This window comes from Danio aesculapii, chromosome 19, assembly GCF_903798145.1.
Source record: "Danio aesculapii chromosome 19, fDanAes4.1, whole genome shotgun sequence".
NCBI lineage: Eukaryota > Metazoa > Chordata > Actinopteri > Cypriniformes > Danionidae > Danio > Danio aesculapii.
The window spans coordinates 11,307,751-11,327,792 of NC_079453.1; the positions used below are offsets into that span (position 1 = coordinate 11,307,751).

The 20,042-nt window shown below is 33.6% G+C and overlaps 1 protein-coding gene across 1 annotated transcript in view; it reads left to right on the forward strand.

The window, feature by feature from the left end:
- Positions 1-20,042, forward strand: part of LOC130246654 (uncharacterized) — a 30,392-nt gene that overhangs the window by 6,350 nt on the left and 4,000 nt on the right. The window contains exons 6-18 of the mRNA XM_056479744.1: positions 3,846-3,950; positions 4,151-4,222; positions 4,339-4,395; positions 4,511-4,594; positions 8,342-8,425; positions 8,589-8,684; positions 8,775-8,867; positions 9,018-9,104; positions 13,854-13,958; positions 15,273-15,419; positions 16,976-17,083; positions 17,248-17,340; positions 18,702-18,788. Coding sequence (XP_056335719.1) covers positions 3,846-3,950; positions 4,151-4,222; positions 4,339-4,395; positions 4,511-4,594; positions 8,342-8,425; positions 8,589-8,684; positions 8,775-8,867; positions 9,018-9,104; positions 13,854-13,958; positions 15,273-15,419; positions 16,976-17,083; positions 17,248-17,340; positions 18,702-18,788 — 1,218 coding nt within the window. The remainder of the gene's footprint in view (positions 1-3,845; positions 3,951-4,150; positions 4,223-4,338; positions 4,396-4,510; positions 4,595-8,341; positions 8,426-8,588; positions 8,685-8,774; positions 8,868-9,017; positions 9,105-13,853; positions 13,959-15,272; positions 15,420-16,975; positions 17,084-17,247; positions 17,341-18,701; positions 18,789-20,042) is intronic.

The following is a 20,042-nucleotide window of genomic DNA, read 5'->3' on the forward strand; positions in this document are numbered from 1 at the left end:
TATCTGATTTGTTATCCGTTCTATATTATTTTATTATGCTACCTTATCTTATGCTATATATATTTAAATCTACTTTATCTGTTATGTTACATTCTGTTATCTTCTGTTACATTACATTCAGGTAAATTATGTTCTGTTACCTTAAGTTTTGTTCTGCTACACTACGTTGTTACGTTGCATTGTGTTACATTACGTTTTGTTACGTTACAGTGTTATGTTCTGTTAGATTATGTTCTGTTACATTAAGTTCTGTTCTGTTATATTCTGTTACATTACGTCACGTACTGTTACATTAATTTATGTTCAGTTATGTTACATTATGTTCTGCTACATTACATTTATTACATTACATTGTTCAGTTACATTGTTACATCACGTTCTGTTACATGAAATTACATTGTTACATTACATCAAATTACATTGTTACATTACAATGTTACTTTACATTCTGTTAAATTACGTTATGTTCTGTTACGTTAAGTTTTGTTATGTTATGTTACATTGTTACGTTCTTTACATTATATTGTTACATTATATTCTGTTACATTACGTTGTTGCATTCTGTTATGTTACGTTATGTTCTGTTACTTTCTGTTACATTAAGTTCTGTTCTGTTTCATTATATTCTGTTAAGTTCTGTTCTGTTACATTATGTTTTGTTACATTATGTTATGTTCTATTACGGTTTTGTTACATTGCATTCTGTTAGTTACGTTCTGGTACTTTACATTCTGTTCTGTTTTGTTACATTGTTACATTACGTTCCGTTATTTTATGTTACATTACATTCTGTTAAGTTATGATCTGTTAAGTTACGCTCTATTGCATTTCTGTAAATTATGTTATGTTCTGTTACATTGTTATGTTACGTTTTATTACGGTTTTGTTACATTACGTTCTGTAGGTTACATTCTGTTACATTACGTTCTGTTACGTTACGTTCTGTTATGTTTTGTTCTGTTACATTACGTTTGTTACATTATGTTCTGTTACATTTTTGTTACATTATATTACATTACATTGTTATTTTATGATGTTACGTTACATTCTGTTACGCTACGATCTGTAACATTCTGTTACATTATGCTCTGTTACATTAAGTTCTGTTCTGTTACATTCTATAACGTTGTTGCGCTCAGTTACATGGCATTTTGTTACATTACATTCTGGTACGTTACGTTCTGTTATGTAACAGACTGTTACTTTACATTCTGTTACATTACGTTATTATTTTAAGTTGTTACGTTACATTCTGTTACGTTACAATCTGTTACATTACATTCTGGTACGTTACGTCCTGTTATGTAACAGTCTGTTACTTTACATTCTGTTACATTACGTTATTATTTTAAGTTGTTACGTTACATTGTTACGTTACAATCTGTTACATTACATTCTGTTACTTTGTTACGTTACATTTAGTTATGTTATGCTCTGTTACATTAAGTTCTGTTCTGTTACGTTACATTACATTCTGTTATGTTGTTACATTCTGTTACGTTTTGTTACATTACGTTCTGTTACGTTACGTTCTGATATGTGCTGTTCTTTTACGTTAGATTCAGTTACTTTGCATTACATTCTGTTACGTTACAATCTGTTACATTACAATCTGTTACATTACATTCTGTTACGTTATGTTCTGTTACATGACTTTCTGTTACGGTATACTCTTACATTAAGTTCTGTTACATTACTTTGTTACATTATTACGTTCTGTTGCATTGGTATGTTAAGTTCTATTACGTTGCATTCGGTTACATTACATTCTGTTATGTTACAGTCTGTTACATTACATTCTGTTATGGTTTGTTTTTTTACATTACATTACAATGTTTTGTTACATTTTGTTGCATTATATTCTGTTATATTACGTTGTTGTATTACATTCCATTACATTACGTTCTGTTATTTTATGTTGTTACGTTACTTTCTCTTACATTACGATCTGTTATGTTACGTTCTGCTCTGTTACAATAAGTTCTGTTCTATTACATTGCTACATTGTTACGCTCTGTTACATTGTTATGTTATGTTCTGTTGCAGTTTTGTTACATTACATTCTGTTACATTACATTATTATTTTATGTTGTTACATTCTGTTATGTTACAATCTGTTACATTATGTTCTGCTTTGATATGTTCTGTTATGTTACGTTCTTTTATGCTATGCTCTGTTACATTTAAGTTTTGTTACATTACGTTATGTTACATTCTGTTATGCTATGTTCTGTTTTGTTACATTCTGTTACATTACGTTCTTTTATGTTTTGTTACGTTACATTCTGTTACATTATGTTCGGTTTTGTGACATTACATTGTTAAATTACGTTCTGTTACATTATGTTCTGTTACATTGTTATGTTACATTCTATTACAGTATGTTCTGTTATTTTATGATGTTACGTTCTGTTACGCTTTGTTACGTTACATTTTGTTACATTACATTCTCTTACGTTCTGTTCTGTTACATTCTATTACTTATATTCTGTTTTGTTTTGTTCTGTTACATTACGTTCTGCTATGTTCTGTTTTGTAACATTACATTCTGTTACATTACGTTCTGTTATTTTATGATGTTACGCTACATTCTGTTACGTTACGTGCTGTTACATTTCGTTCTGTTACGCTATGCCGTGTTACATTAAATTCTGTTCTATTACATTCTGTTACATTATATTACGTTCAGTTATATTGTTACTGTATGTTCAATTACAGTTTTGTTACGTTGCATTCTGTTACATTACGGTCTGTTGTGTTCTGTTACATTACGTTCTGTTACATTTTTGTTATGTTCTGTTTTGTTTTGTTCTGTTACGTTACATTCTGTTTCATTACGTTCTGCTATGTTCTATTTTGTTACATTACATTCTGTTACATTATATTACGTTCAGTTACATTGTTACTGTATGTTCAATTACAGTTTTGTTACATTGCATTCTGTTACATTACGTTCTGGTACGTTATGTTCTGTTATGTAACAGTCTGTTACACTGCATTCTGTTACATTATGTTATTATTTTATGTTGTTACGTTCTGTTACATTACGTTCTGTTACGTTATGCTCTGTTACATTAAGCTCTGTTCTGTTACATTATATTCTGTTACATTGTTATGTTCTGTTACATTGTTACATACTATTATGTTAGGTTTTGTTACATTGCGTTCTGTTATGTTACATTCTTTTTCATTACTTCTTGTTACATTACATTCTGTTACATTACGGTCTGTTGTGTTCTGTTACGTTACGTTCTGTTACATTTTTGTTATGTTCTGTTTTGTTTTGTTCTGTTACGTTACATTCTGTTTCATTACGTTCTGCTATGTTCTGCTTTGTTATGTTGCGTGCTGTTACATTTCGTTCTGTTACGTTATGCCTTGTTACATTAAGTTCTGTTCTATTACATTGTTACATTATATTACGTTCAGTTACATTGTTACTGTATGTTTAATTACAGTTTTGTTACATTGCATTCTGTTACATTACGTTCTGGTACGTTATGTTCTGTAATGTAACAGTCTGTTACATTGCATTCTGTTACATTGCATTCTGTTACATTATGTTATTATTTTATTTTGTTACGTTCTGTTACATTACGTTCTGTTACGATACGTTATGCTCTGTTACATTACGTTATGTTCTATTACATTCTGTTACATTATATTACATTCAGTTACATTGTTACTGTATGTTCAATTACGGTTTTGTTACATTGCATGTTACATTTTATGCATTACGTTTCGTTATTTTATGCTCTTTTACATTGCATTCTGTTAAGTTACTTTCTGTTATTTTACATTTTGTTAAACTATGCTCTCTTACGTTCTGTTACATTATGTTACAGGATCACATTCCAAGGATACATGAAAGCCTTAAGAGTGTCTGCAAAAGAAATGAGTAATCCTGAAAGTGCTGGAGAGAGCCATGGGAATTCAGATATACCAATACAGTAAGTTCACTGGGCGCCACCAAGATACAAAACATTTGTTTCGAAATATTTCAATTGTGGAAACAAAATATTCTCTTTAATAATGCTTAATAATTCCTCTCACAGTATATATTGTTCTGGGTGTTAATGGATTAATCTTTGTTAAATTAAAACATTTATTTCAGAATAAATATTTAAATAGCCTGTTTCTTATTTGACAGGAGATTTGTTACAGTGGCTGTTGTTACATTAAGACAAATGACCAGAGATGTCTTTGACAGGTTTTTCTCTCCGTAAGAGCTTTAATATGTTTACACATTTTCACAAAAGTAAAAGATTTTTGTTTCTGAACAGTTCTCCTTAACCCATGACTAATAAATTACTCATGAATGTGCTTTTTCTTCTACAGGTATTTCGAAATTTACAGCGAGACACTAAAAAAGGTGACAATAAGAGGCATCTGGAAGTAAGTGCGTTTATATTGAGAGTGGACACCACAAGATGAAACATTGCTTTTTGAACTAAAAATAATGGCCTCAGGCTTTACTTATAAAATTATTCATTCAACTTGTTCATTACAGAGAAGTGGATTCATATTATTTTCCAGGCGCTCCACCGATCAACAGTAAACCCATGGAGTTCCTCGGTTACCTTATGGGCAAAGCGTAAGATCTCATTATGTGGACATTCAGTGCTGTCTTTAAAATATTATCAGCTATTTTCAACGCATGTATTACGATGGATTTTTAGCAATTAATTTGACTGTAGAAGAATCAGAAATGAATGAGGATCTGTGTTAAAAATGGAAGCAAAATGAACAGAAATTCAGTATATGATGGCAACATTTAATAGAGGTTGTTTACGACATTATTACCTTTGATGCACAATCTTGAGTGCATTTACAACAGTTTCTTCCTGTTATATACTGTAATGTCTTTTATATATGTTGCAGCATTCAGGATGAGCACAAGTACTACTTTATTATAACCAATATTACAATTAGCTACAGCACAAACATCCTCTTTTCCTGTTGAGTTTGAGTCAACATTGGGATGTGAAAATAAAGAATAGTTTGATTATTAATTCTAATAAAATGTATTAGTTATTAATATACCGATACTAATATCTTAAAAAAATATATTTATATAGGTGATAAACGAATATACCGATAATAACATCTAAAAAAAGTGAATATACTGATAAACAAATATATCACTACTACCATCTAAAAAACAAATATACTCATAAACGAATATACCGATACTAACATCTAAAAAAAGCAAATATACTGATAAATGAATATACTGATACTAGCATCTAGAAAAAGCGAATATACTGATAAACAAATATATCATTACTACCATCTAAAAAAAACAAATATATTGATAAATGAATATAGTGATACTAACATCTAAAAAAGCAAATATACTGATAAACGAATATACTGATACTAGCATCTAAAAAAGCAAATATACTGATAAATGAATATACCGATACTAACATCTAAAAAAAGCGAATATACTGATAAGCAAATATATCAATACTACCATCTAAAAACAACAAATATATTGATAAATGAACATAGTGATACTAAGATCTAAAAAAGCAAATATGCTGATAAACGAATATACCGATACTAACATCTAAAAAAAGCGAATATACTGATAAGCAAATATATCAATACTACCATCTAAAAACAACAAATATATTGATAAATGAACATAGTGATACTAAGATCTAAAAAAGCAAATATGCTGATAAACGAATATACCGATACTAACATCTAAAAAACTAATATACAGATAAACAAATATAGCGATACTAATCTAAAAAAGGCAAATATACTGATTACAGAATATACTGATACTTACATCTAAAAAAAATATATACATATACTGATAAATGAATATAGTGATACTAACATCTAAAAAAAAACAAATATACTGACAAACAAATCTAGCAATACTAACATCTAAAAAAAAGCAAATATACTGATAAACTAATATACTGATGCTAACATCTAAAAAAACAAAATTACTGATAAACGAATATACTGGGACTAACATAAAAAACAAATATACTGATAAACAAATATACCAATACTAACATCTAAAAAAAGCAAATTTACTGATAAACAAATATAGCGATACTAACATCTAAAAACAATTAATTTACTGATGAACAAATATACCAATACTAACATCTAAAAAATGAATGTACTAATAAACGAATATACTAACATTTAAAAAAAACGCATATATACTGATAAGCGAATATACCGATACTAACATCTAAGAAAACTATTATACTGATAAATGAATATACCGATACTAACATCCAAAAAAGCTAATTTACTGATAAACGAATATATCGATACTAACAGATTAAAAAATGTATCTACTGATAAACGAATATACCGATACTAACATCTAAAAAAGCGAATATAGTGATAAACAAATATACTGATAAACGAATATACCGATACTAACATCTAAAAAAGCGAATATAGTGATAAACAAATATACTGATAAACGAATATACCGATACTAACATCTAAGAAAACTAATATACTGATAAACTAATATACCGATACTAACATCTAAAAAAGCGAATATACTGATAAACAAATATACTAATAAACGAATATACCGATACTAACATCTAAGAAAACTAATATACTGATAAACTAATATACCGATACTAACATCTAAAAAAGCGAATATAGTGATAAACAAATATACTGATAAACGAATATACCGATACTAACATCTAAGAAAACTAATATACTGATAAACTAATATACCGATACGAACATCTAAAAAAGCGAATATACTGATAAACAAATATGCTGAAAAACGAATATACCGACACTAATATCTAAAAAACAAATATACTGATAAACAAATACACCGACACTAATATCTAAAAAAAACAAATATACTGATAAACGAATATAACGATACTAACATAAAAAAATCAAATATACTGATAAACAAATATACTGATAAACGAATATAACGATACTAACATAAAAAAATCAAATATACTGATAAACAAATATACTGATCAACGAATATACTGATACTAACATCTAAAAAAAACAAATATACTGATAAATGAATATATCGATACTAACATTTTAACGTGACCTTTAAGAATACACAGACAATGAAAGCAAAAGCTGTTTATACTCATTTAAGACAACAATTTGTCATGTTTAAAATAAAACATGGCAAGATGGACGTTTAGATATTATTATGTGTATTTGTCGGTTTAAACACACACATTAATCGCGAAGTGTCCACTTTCGCATCTCTTTAAATCGTGTATACGGAAGCTGCATGGTAAACAGTGTCTCTTTACCATTGTAGAGCATGTCCAACACTCACGCACTGTTACATGAATTGAGTGATTCAGAGGTTGCATAAGAAGGGCAAAGAAGGGAATATTCAAAGTCGAAATGTAATGAAAGCATAATTCATTACTATGCTTGACTTTGTGTAGATGTTACTGTCACCATTGATAGAAAAGTTTGAAATATGTGAGTAATGCGAAAATATTCTGATAGCTGGATGGAATAAAAAAAATACAAGAGAATCTTCAGGAAAACAGGAAGGTTGACAGGTATGTTACGTCACAGGAATTTCATGTCAGGAAAACACACTTTGGGCCAATTGCTGAGGCTGTGGATTATTGAGGTTTATAGTGTTGTAAATAGCAATTGTTCTAATTTTGTTGTTCTAAGGCCTCAATTTGTCATCAGGAGCTAATTAGGCTGGCTTGAGAAAGCCAACCTATTAAAATCAACCTATTTAAACTTTTTAATATTCTTCTGAGACTGTATCTCCTCCTAGGTCTTTAAAGCTATGACCACCAAACTTGGGTCAGACCTTCAGAATAGTCGGACTGGTGTTGTTTTATCTTTTCTAGCTGATCCAACTTTTGGTTTTCTGAAAACAACCGCCTTGCACCCATTCGGAACACATTAGCAACTTCTTGGCAATGCCTTAGCAACAACTCAGAACACCCTAGCAACTGCCTAGAAACCACTCAGAACACCCTAGCAACCACCTAACAACACCTTAGCAACTCAGAACATTTTTTAAAATAATTTAAATCTTGGCAAACGTATAAATAAACACACGTATACATCAGTTTTTGAAACTGAAAACGTTCAAACTTTAAGCTATAAAATTTAAATCTACTTTTAAACTTTGAACTTCTTGAAAAACTTTTAGTCAAAGCTTTCTCAAGCCAGCCTAAATTTAGTCTTGGTGAACTTTTTAATCTAGTTCCTAATTACTGTTTTGTATGTTTATGTTTTTTGAACACTGAAAGCTGCATCTGCTGACCTGCACTTGCCTTCTTTTAGCGTATGGAAAGTTGACGTTAAATATTTTGGCCTCTGACAGGGTGGTGAAATCCCGGATAGTGAGGATAGTTGAAGCTGCGGTTGGGGCCATTGGAAAAGCAGATATAAACCAATTTAATGAGAAGTAAGAACACTTTTAGATCCAGAACTGTAGTGGATCAGTGATTACAATTCAAATGAGTGCAGCTTCTTTTATTATCCCCTAAAATTAAACTACTGAGCTAAAATACATGTGTAAGACAAAAAGAAAAATGTATTATCTGAAATGATTTCTTTCTTTCTCAAAGCATGCTGATGGCTCTGACTCGTTTTAGAATTAAAGCCATTGAAATTTCATTCTTGGAAAAGCAACAAACAAATAATAATTTCCTTGTATCATTAAGGTAAGAAAAGTTATTATCGATGCTAAACTTCAGTGCTGTATTAAAGCTGATCTCTCAGTAAGTATTTGTCTTGTCTGTGTATTTTCCTAGAACTGTTTCTGGACTGATTGTATTTTACTGGGATGAATTTTTAGAATATACAGAAAGTCATTTTTTCATGAAAAAATGCTTGGATTCTGTGACGTAAGTCCACATACAGTGCTGTACTTGTGTTTGTTTCTCATCAGTACTGTATATGTATTCAATCTACAAATATTGTTGGTGTAGTTTTGTGTAGTGTGCTTGAGAATATGAAGCTACATGAAAGAAAATGCTTGTGCTTGTGTGTTACAGGAAGTGGCAGGAACTGACTCAGCTGAGAAATCCAAGTGAACAGCATCATGTCATATTAAATCTGGATGTATGGCGTGAGATTAGAAAGTAAGGATGATGTTCAAAATTTTGTCAGTTTAACTAAGACGATGGGTGTCACGGTGGCGCAGTGGGGAGCAAGATCGCCTCACAGCAAGGTCGCTGGTTCAGTTGTCATTTCTGTATGGAGTTTGCCTGTTCTCCCCATGTTTGCGTGAGTTTGCTCTGGATGCAGGGCTTAATTTGTGCCAGCACCTCATTTTAGCGATGACACCCTCCCGCCCATACCCATCCCCCCCCCCCGACTCTTCACTTACATCCACGATACCCCCAACTGCTCTTCACTTTTGTCCGCGATATCACCCACCCCCTGCCACCTTACACTTCTGTCGACAACATCTCTGTTAACATGCCGGATCCGTTAGCCCGATCTGTTCCGGGACCTCGTAATTTACAAACTAAGCATTGTCCAGGTGCTCTGGTTTCCAAAAACCTCCTTTCCACTGCACACGACAAACAACAAGCAACAGACTGAAAGTCATTCATTTCAAATTGAGAGTAGTCTTAGAGCTGCATGGAATTCCGATCATCTCTGTATGCGGAAACTTCATATCTGAATTGAGCTGTGGATCCGTTGAAATATTTGAACTCCTGCGACTAGGTCGTATGCGACCGGCCGACCAGATGTGATGTATTTCAGTGTTGTCCAAGCAAGTCAAAGACATGCGCTACAGGTAAATTAGGTAAGCTAAATTGTTCATAGTGTATGTGAGCGAATGAGTGTGTATGGATGTTTCCCAGTGAAGGGTTGCAGCTGGAAGGGCATCCGCTGCGCGAAACATATGCTGGATAAGTTGGCGGTTCATTCCGCTGTGGCGAGCCCAGATTATTAAAGGGACTAAGCCGAAAAGAAAATAAATAAATTAATGAATGAACTATGACAATTGATACAAGGGTGTTTTTTTAATCTATATTTTAAATATTTTTGATATTCACTCCCGCAATTATCATTAGTCACAAAGAAACATACTGAATTAAAGTTGATATTGCAAAACAGAAAGATGGAAACGTATTCTTTTGCAAAATGTAAATAATTTTTATGCACAAATTTCCATTTCACCCAGAAAATTTTCATTTGCCATACATTTGCTCTCAAAATAAATTTTTAAATCTTGTTTTAAACTCTACATCAGTGTTTCTCAACCACATTCCTGGAGGAACACTTGCTCATTTTAACCAAATATAACCAAACACACCTGATTCAGTTCATCAGCTCATTAGCAGAGACTGAAAGACCTGTAATGGGTGTAAAAGACAAAGGAGACATCCAAAACATGCAGTGCTGGTGGTCCTTCAGAAACGTGGTTGAGAAACAGTGCTCTACATCATATTAGCCCCTTTCACACATAAAGACCTTTTTGGAAAATTACTGGCAATTTTCCGGAAAGGTCTGTATGTGTGAATTGGCCCTTTTTGAAAATTCTGGTAAATTTTTTCCAGCAATTTTCTAGAAAGAGAAGTTGTAACATTACCGGTAATTTGCCGGAATGCTGCGCTGTGTGAATGCGGAAGGAAAATTGGTGGAAAGAGCGCGTTCATGATTAGAACATGTTGACGTGAGACCTCTACTCCAGCCAATCAGAACACTCAGACGCATTCACATCCGCGCTGTTTATGAAAATAAACGCCTTTAAATATTTTTCCAGACACATTTAGCTGCTAGATGTTAGTCAGATAATGTTTCTATGTTCCTTCCTAATGCAATTGTTGAAAAAATGATCGATAAAATGCTTATGATGATAAACCGCTGTTTGTTCAAGCTCTGCCGCATGTGCACGTGAAGCAGCTGGTGAGTCTAAAAGCACAAGTTAACGTGAGTGACAACTATTAAAAAAACAGGATATGATGAAGCATCATTTTGTAATCCAGAGCTATTCGGAGAAAATATCAGCGGGGAGAGTTTGTAGAGACATGTTAACGCGAGTACATGGAAACAAGTTAACGTGAGTCCACAACGACAGCAAAACATATGTTGACTGATAAAGATATTCAAACAGATCTATTTACTGTATATGTAGTCCTGAATTGCTCAATTAGATAGGTTGACTGATATGTGTGCTGAACCTTTTGACCACACTTGTTCGAATCCCGTTGATGACATGTGAATTATAATGATTTTTTAGACCAATTTTGGTTATATACTTTTCTACTACACAAATATTAAAATCAATAATGTTTTGGTTTGGGCATGTTTTGTTGCTGTGAAAAAGTGACAAATCTGCCAATCCGCAAAAGTGAATAGCTAACATCTGGAAAGGGACACCAGTTAACAGTGTTAAACTGTAACACTGGAGCCTGTGAGCGCCAGCACACACACATATTATGAACATTTCGACATGTGAAGGTGTTCCTCCACATGTTTTCATTGAAGTTGTTCTCAATACTTATCCATCCACAGGATTTGTAATGTAGTCAAGTGTGTAAACATTTAGCTGCGCTTCGCGTTTCTGCCTTTGGATGTCTCTAAGGTAAAGCTAAAGCTTTAAATAAACATAAAACCATCAAGAAAAGGCAGACCTCTTCTATGTTTACAAATAGGTCATTTCTGGTTAATGATGTCAGAATTTACCAGTATTTTGAAATAGATGTGGAAAATTGCGAAACATCCTTGCCTGTGTGAACAGCGCGTTTTTATTTACCAGTAAAGTCGTTCTGGAAATTTTCCAGATATTTACCTGTATCACTGTGTGAAACGGGCTACTATTTCCATCTATTTCCAGCCCTTACCGTTCACACTGAAAGCGACGAAAGTGTCAAAGTAGCTGGAAGTCATTCATTTTCAATGGGAGCGAGGAGCAGCACGGCGCATCTTCGCCGGTGTCGGTATGATTTCAGAAATCAAGTCAACTTTATGGTAATGAGCAATGACTCGGTTTGGCGGCAAGCAATCAGAATGCAGAAGTCCACCGCTTGAGAGGAGTCCAGAGATCACTGTCACTGTGAACTTTGGTTCCGACCTCAGTTGTTCCCAAGGGTTTGATTATTGCGGTCGCTGGATTTTCAATTATTTGCAATGTTTTCTTACAGTAACATACATTAACAGGGTGTCCGCGGGGTCTTAAAAAATATTAAAAGTTGATAATTCAATTATGAGAAAATTAAGGCCCTTAAAAGTTATTAAAAAGTCTTAATCATGTTTTTACAAGGTCTTAAATTTTGTTCAAGCTTTGTCAAGTTTTTGACTTCAGAAAAGCATAAATATATTTATTTTCCTCAAATGGTTCAGGCTGGGGTGCATCCGGCCAAGCTCCTCCATCCGGTTGATGTCACGTAATTTGTGACAAATCTGGAAAGGTGATGTGACGCTATTCACATGTAAACATAGAGCAAAACAGATGGCAAAATGGGGGATAATGCAAGTTTGCATACTGCTGGTTGGAGAAAGATGCGTTTAAACATTGGCTGAAGCCTGTCACTGAAAACAACTACATAATTGAATCTTTCAAAGTTTATTTCTTCTGAGCTTATTTAAGTTCTGTTGCACTGTTGTGCTCCATTCATTTATTTAACTACAACTGTTTATTAACAACTGTTTATTGAGGTAAATCTTTGATACTGATTAGAACTTGATGTGGCGAGGAGGTCTTAAAAAGGTATTGAAATTACCTTTAGGATCCCTGCATATACCCTGATTAAAAAATGTTACTGGGGAGTAACTGATGTGCATTAATGTTATATATATTTTTTCTTTAAAAATGCGGGAATCTCATGCGACAATACAAAACAGCAGTAAATGCTTTAGAATATGTCAGACATAAGGACACATTGGATAATTAAGTGGAGCAAAGCCACACCACATGCAACTTGATCGTCCGTAGTTAAATGAATTTGATCATCTTTACATCTTCACACAAGAAAGCATATGTTATGTGGGAATGTAACTGATATGATATGCTGCAACAGCCCCTTTAAATACGAGATCAATGTAGCAAATTTTAACTCTCTTGCCACTAGAACTGAAGGCATACAGTGTTGTCGCCAGAGCGACCTTTGATGCGCTCGCCGCTTTCGATGGGAACGCACAGTTACACTTCTGAATCGTCAAATCTTTCAACTCCGTTTCATCCTAAAAAGCTCAATCACTTTTGATGAATCGTTCACCACTTCCCCTTCTCCCTCAAGTAAATCGCATAATACATTAAAAATGGAAAGCAATAAATGGAATTAAACATGAAACTAACAAGCACAAAGACTAAAATAAGGTTTTCTGTTTAAATAAATAAACTTTTAAATTTTCAATATTCTCTGGGCTCTGTAGAATTACAGTACATCTGGAAAGTGTTCATAGCGCTTCACACATTTTTTTATGTTACAGCCTTATTCCAAATGGATTAAATTAGTTTATTTCCTTGGTTTGTGCTTTGACATGCACTGTCAACCCTGGGACCTTATATAGACAGGTGTATGCCTTTTCAAATCATGTCCATTCAACTGAATTTAGCACAGGTGAACTCCAATTAACATCTCAAGAAATGATCAGTGGAAACAGAATGTACCTGAGCTCAATTTAGAGCTTCACGGCAAAGGCTGTGAATACTTATGTACATGTGATTTTTCAGGTTTTTTATTTTTAATAAATTTGCAACAATTAAAAAAAATCTTTTTTCACATTGTCATTATGGGGTATTGTGTGTAGAATTTTGGGGAAATAAATGTAATCCACTTTGGAATAAGGCTGTAACATAAAAGAATGTGGAAAAAGTCAAGCACTATAAATATGTTTTATGTCATAATTGCAATTCCATTTTTCTTTTCTAGTTGGATTGAACATGGTTTTGGCGATTTCCTTCATCAAATATCTTCCACTTATTTCTTTCTTGGAACTTCAACTCTTGGTTCTGAGAGATACGAGCGGTTCAACAGGTATCTGTTATTAAAGATAGTCAATAGACATGCATTAAGTGAAACACATACAGTACTGCATGTAATCACATGTCTCATACTTAAAGGTGCAGTAGGTAATCTGCCAAAATGCTAGCCGTTAGCGTAATATCTTTGAAACACAGTCCCTCCCCTGCCGTCCAAAGCCAAGCCTCCTGACATCATGAACACGCACCTTGAAGGTGACAGTAGACAACCCACTAGATCATGTAATCTGCCAGTTAGAAAACCTTACAGTACTTTATAATACTACAATTCTTAATGAAAAACTGTATAATATCTAGGATGTTTTCAGTTGTGTAGCAAGCACAAATGTGCAATTTTTCATGCATGCAAGGATCGCTGGTCTCACTCTCTCATGTGCTTTGTCCTAAAGCGACTACTGTATGCTTAGTGATTAGCCAGCGGTGTGCAGGAATTACACTTATTACTAAGCTATACTTATGTGCTATTTCAGAGCGAATATTGAGAGTTGCATGGTAAACAATATAGGGAGCATGTCACAGGTTGTCATTGTTCAAAAATGAACCAATGTGAATATAAAACCAACTTCAGCTCAGTAAAGCAGGCTAGGCGGAATAGCGCTATTCACTTATGTTTTGTTTTTAAACTAAATAAAAATCGACATTATCGATGCTGTAAAGGTTCCTTATGAAATTGAAAATAGTCACATCAGTCTTTCGCCGGAAGATTTCAGTGACTGAACAACACTTCTGTGCATATAACCAATTCAAAAAACAACACAATCTACATCAGCTTTGGGGAACTAAAATAGTTTTAAAACAGAACGTTACCTGTCTAACAGAAACACTTCAACCATGGTATCATCCTTCCTCCAGCGTGCAAAAGTAACTCCAATATTGATTCAGGATCTTAAAAGGTTTTGATTCAGCATTTGTTTTCACTAATGTCACTCTCGTGTGCACATGAATGCAGCGCGGATCTGTCTGCGTGAACAGGGGTGCGCAGATGTACAAATCTACATTGTTGACAAACAGTTTGGGCTACTTATCAGAAATATGAGAATTGTCGGCCTGACAAATTTTAATTGGACAAACACTTTTTAGTCTAATACGTTACCCAGAATATAAAAATACATACAAATAGATTTAGATCATTTACTGAAATCATTACTATTAGAATGTGAAGAGACTTTCAACCAGCACAAAAAAAAAATGTTTCTTGAAGACTCAGTTACTGCACCTTTAAAATGCTGTGTGCAGAAAACCTAGACAAATTGCTTTTTTTTCTCTTCAGAATAATGAATAATCACTCTGTTTTTTAATTGTTTCGCAGGGCTGTTCTCATGAGTCCTGTTGTTTACTCTCTTCCGGTTTATGAAAAACTGTCTGAAGCTGACTTTGGGTTTACTGAGATCAACAGGTTTCTTAACAGAGTTGACAACGTGATATATATGCTCATAGAGGATTATGCCAGGGATAAGTAAGTACCATGAAATATCTATGTGACACTCTTATTTTTTTTGTCATATTGAATTGTCAGTGAAAAAAAAAAACATAAAAAGTTAATGCATCAGTTAGCATTAAAAAAGCGAGTAAATGCTTTTTTTGACAGTTTTTTATTTAATGACACTTTAAAAAAAAACAAATAGTAAACTTATTAACTGAAAAGCAAAAATGAAGTAACTTTATTGGGGACCATTATCCTAAAATCACTTTTTAAGGGATTTGAAATACAGCTGTGTGGCTACATTGTATGAATATAAACAAACTTCTTATGGTAAAAAAGTATTAACTGTATTTTTTTTTAATCACACTTGATAATTCTCCCACTGTACAAGTCATCAGAGGAGAAAGTCCCACCCATTAGTGACGATCTCTCCTCATTAACATAGGACATTAGTCTTGTTTTTGAATCTGCCACTATGCTGACACATGGGCATTTGTAGCTCCGCCCTATTTTGAAAAGGGTACAATCATTTGAATTTAAAGCGACAGTCACCAAAATGGTACAATTAGGATCAAAGTTTCAAAGAATTATTATTTGTGGAGTATTTTGAGCTGAAACTTTACATACACACTCCAGGGCAGAGGTGCCCAAACTTTTTCTTATGAAGTGCCAAAAATCAAATATCATTGAGAGCCGTGAGACAAAGATAAATATACCAAACTGTATTACGTTAAAGTTGCTATGGGATAATTTGTTTAATAATATTTAAAAATAAATAGAAAACATTAAATCGCATTAACTAATTCACTATAACTTTTTAAATGATAACTTTTTGCAATAAAAACATAATCCCATTAATAAGTCAGTGGAGTTCAATACTGAATACACTAGTCAAGCAGAATCTGCCTTTGCCTTGATTTGCTCACTAAAGTCTGCATTGTCCTCCATCCATCAGGTGATGATATGTACGTTTTAAACTAAATTACAGCATTTCATTTGAAACATTTAATCTCAGTTAGCTTTTCAGGTAAATAAACAATAAAACAAACAAATAAAAGGTTACATTAAATTTGAAATGACAATCTCGAAACCATCCACATCATTCTCCCTCTCTTCTCAGATGGCACATTGGGCCAAATCAAAGTTTACCATGGGCCAACTTTGGCCTGCGGGCCCTAGTTTGGCCATCTCTGCTCTTAGGACATCAGAGATCTTGTAAAATAAATAATGTGTAATCCTTTAAATAATGTGTGGCCTTTAAGGATAAATAAATAAACATTACTTTAAAAAAGATTAAGTTGAAAGTGCACATTAACTAAATCAAATGTGTATTTTGTGCAAATAATAACTTAAGCTTATTTCAGTTCATCAAAATATAATTGTTTCTTTGGGTTATTTTATGATCATTACATAATATTCACATTTGATTTTAGCTGTGTATTTGTTAAAAAACATACTATTAATTAATAAAAAGAATCTTGTAGAATTTTTAAATTGTTAATTCATGTTGACTAATGAAGTTATATAGTGTGACAAATGCAACCTTATTTAAATCAGTTACATTATGTTGGTTCTCTTCTGTCTTTCAGACAAGAATCTTTGACGCTGGGCATTTCTAGAATTCTTATTAGATTTGATAAAATCATCAAAGAGGAGAAAGACCATGCCAAACCTAATCCCGAGAGACTGCCTTTACGGTAAGACAGTGCTCAAAAAACCTGTAAAATACTCAATAAATCAGAGTGAGATGAGATCACATTTCAGCGATGGCAAGTTGTGTGTTTGAAACATTTGTCTATGACTAGTTCTTTAATGCATATGTAATATATTCCTCCTCATAATCATCGTTTGTTTGATATAGACTTATTAGGAGAACGTTTTTAGGTTCGTGGATGATGTACCACGAAATTGAAAATGAGATATATGTTGATACAACACAGACTGAAATAGAGAGGTAAGAAGTGTCTTTTTATGCTGTTTAATATACGGTGCTCAGCATATACGAGTACACCTCACAAATCTCTCATTTCAGTGAATATTTTCTATAGGATGCTTTATGAAATTAGATTTGTGCATTAGTCATTACTGAAGCCAAATCTGGAGCTAGTCTAACAAAATAACTTACGATAAGGGTCCGATAATTAGTAGCCCAAATTTATGTTAGGGAAAAATAAAAATTTCAAAAAGAACAAAAATTTTATTAAATTCATCTTTATTTCTATAGCGCTTTTACAATGTAGATTGTGTCGAAGCAACTTAGCAAAGAAGTTGAGTTGAATAGTGAATTGAAATTGAAACTGCGTCAGTCCAGTTTTCAGAGTTGAAGTTGTTTCGTTCAGTGTCGAAACTGCTGAAGAGCAAATCTATCGATGCGCATCCATCGAAGTCCCAAACCAAGCAAGCCAGTGGCGACAGTGGCGAGGAACAAAACTTCACCAATTGACGTAAGTGAAGGAAAAAAACCTTGAGAAAAGCCAGGTTTAGTTGGCCACGACCATTTCTCCTTTGGCCAAACTTCTTGTACAGAGCTGCAGTCTAGACGCTGGAGGCTGGAGAACTCTGGACGTCCATCTTGGAGAAGCTACAGGTGTGAGTAGGTCAGCAGTGGGTGTACAGGCTAGCCATTGGAATCAAAGCGGAGACTCGTCTTTCACTGTGGTCTTTCAGGAATCAGTCTTATGCTCTCCACTCCACCATGACTGCCACAGCATTTGCTCAGGATACGGCCTGGTCCAGGATTATGGAGACCTCTAGAAGTCTTCTATGGTTGGCATCATCTTTTCACAGGACTTGGATTACATCAATGGCACTGCATCTCTAGAGGGCTTGGGATGAGTATCCCCAGGTGTAAATAGAGAACAAAGAAAACAATTAGTGTAGCTGCTGTTCACAGTGTTTAATAAATCTGTTTTGTTCAAATGCACCAAAATACATTACCTATATTCACTCAGAAATGGATACAAATATTCATTTTCAAAAATGGGGTTTACTCATTTATGCCGAGCACTGTATATTTGTCATGGGGTCAGATTTACTAAACAAAGCGAATCATTTTAAAGTAGAAAGCAATGAAAATACAGAAGAGTGAGAAACCTTCAGCGGTATAGCTGTGCAAAAAAAAAGAAGATGCAGCAGCATTTCTATAATGACCAACATTACCCAATTCAATCCATTCTTTTTCAGTGCTGATGCTTCTTTAGTAATCCCTGATGCTCAGTAGTAAAGTTAGTGAATCTGGCCCTTAACATAATCTTGTTCAAGATTTTCTGTTAGTTCATGATTAAAAAAAAATGTTTAATTTTTTTTTTTTGACAGTGAATGGAATAATGCGAAGAAAATCATCATTAATGAGATGGTGAAAAGTAAAGCATTTACTCGAAAACAGCTTGAAGAAGCACCAAAGTAAGCCCACCCCTTATGACTTTGCATTAACATAGATCCAAGTTATAGAGCCAATAATAATTATGTCCTATAAGGAACTAAGAAATAGACTAGAGAGGTTACCACCTAGTTGTACTAATCTGTCTCCATACAATATATCTGGAATACATTTGCTCCATTTTTTTACTTTAATCTTTCATTAACTTTAAAAAATCTTAAAAAGATTAAAAATATAAAAATGTAAATGAAAGTTAATATTGTACCTAAAGTAAAATTAACACATACATGTGTGTATCTGCAATAGACCCATTACATGAGTAGATTATTAAAGAAAAAAGATAAAGATATTATAGTGTAGATGTTATATTATAGTGGTTTGAGAAAGCCAACACACTGTTATACTACATAAACGTCTTCTTCTTCTTAGACTATTTTAAAAATGCATCTTCTCCTAGACTGTTCATACTACAACCACCAAACCAACTCCAACCTCCAAACTATACTGAATTAAGTTGCTATAGCAACACCTTATCAAGGATCTAGAACACCTTAGCAACCACCTAGCAACACATTATCAACCACCTAGCAACACCTTAGCAACATAAAACACCCTACCAACGCCTTAACAACCACTCAAAACACAATAGTAACCGCCTAGCAATACCTAAGCAACCACTCAGAACACCCTAGCAACCACTTAGCAACACCTTAGCAACCACTCGGAACACCCTAGCAACAGCCTAGCAAAAACATGCCAATCCATACTAGAAATATCCTAATCTATATGTAGCAACTAGCTAGCAACACCTTAGCAACTGCCTAGCAACCACCTAGCAAGACCTTTGCAGCCACCTAGCAACATCTTAGCAACATAAAACACCCTAGCAACGCCTTAGCAACTACTGAAAACACCATATCAACTGCATAGCAACACCTTAGGAACCACATAGCAACGCCTTAACGACCACCCAGAACACCCTAGCAACCGCCAAGCAACACCTAAGCAACCACTCAGAACACCCTAGCAACCATTCAGAAAACCCTAGCAACCACTCAGAAAACCCTCGCAACAGCCTAGCAAAAAACATGCCAATCCAGAATAGAAACTTGCTAATCTATATGTAGCAACTACCTAGCAACAATTTTACAACCACCTAGCAACACCTTAGCAACATAAAACACCCTAGCAACACCTAAGCAACCACTTAGAACACCATAGCAACCATTTAGAACACCCTCGCAACAGCCTAGCAAAAAACATGCCAATCCTTACTA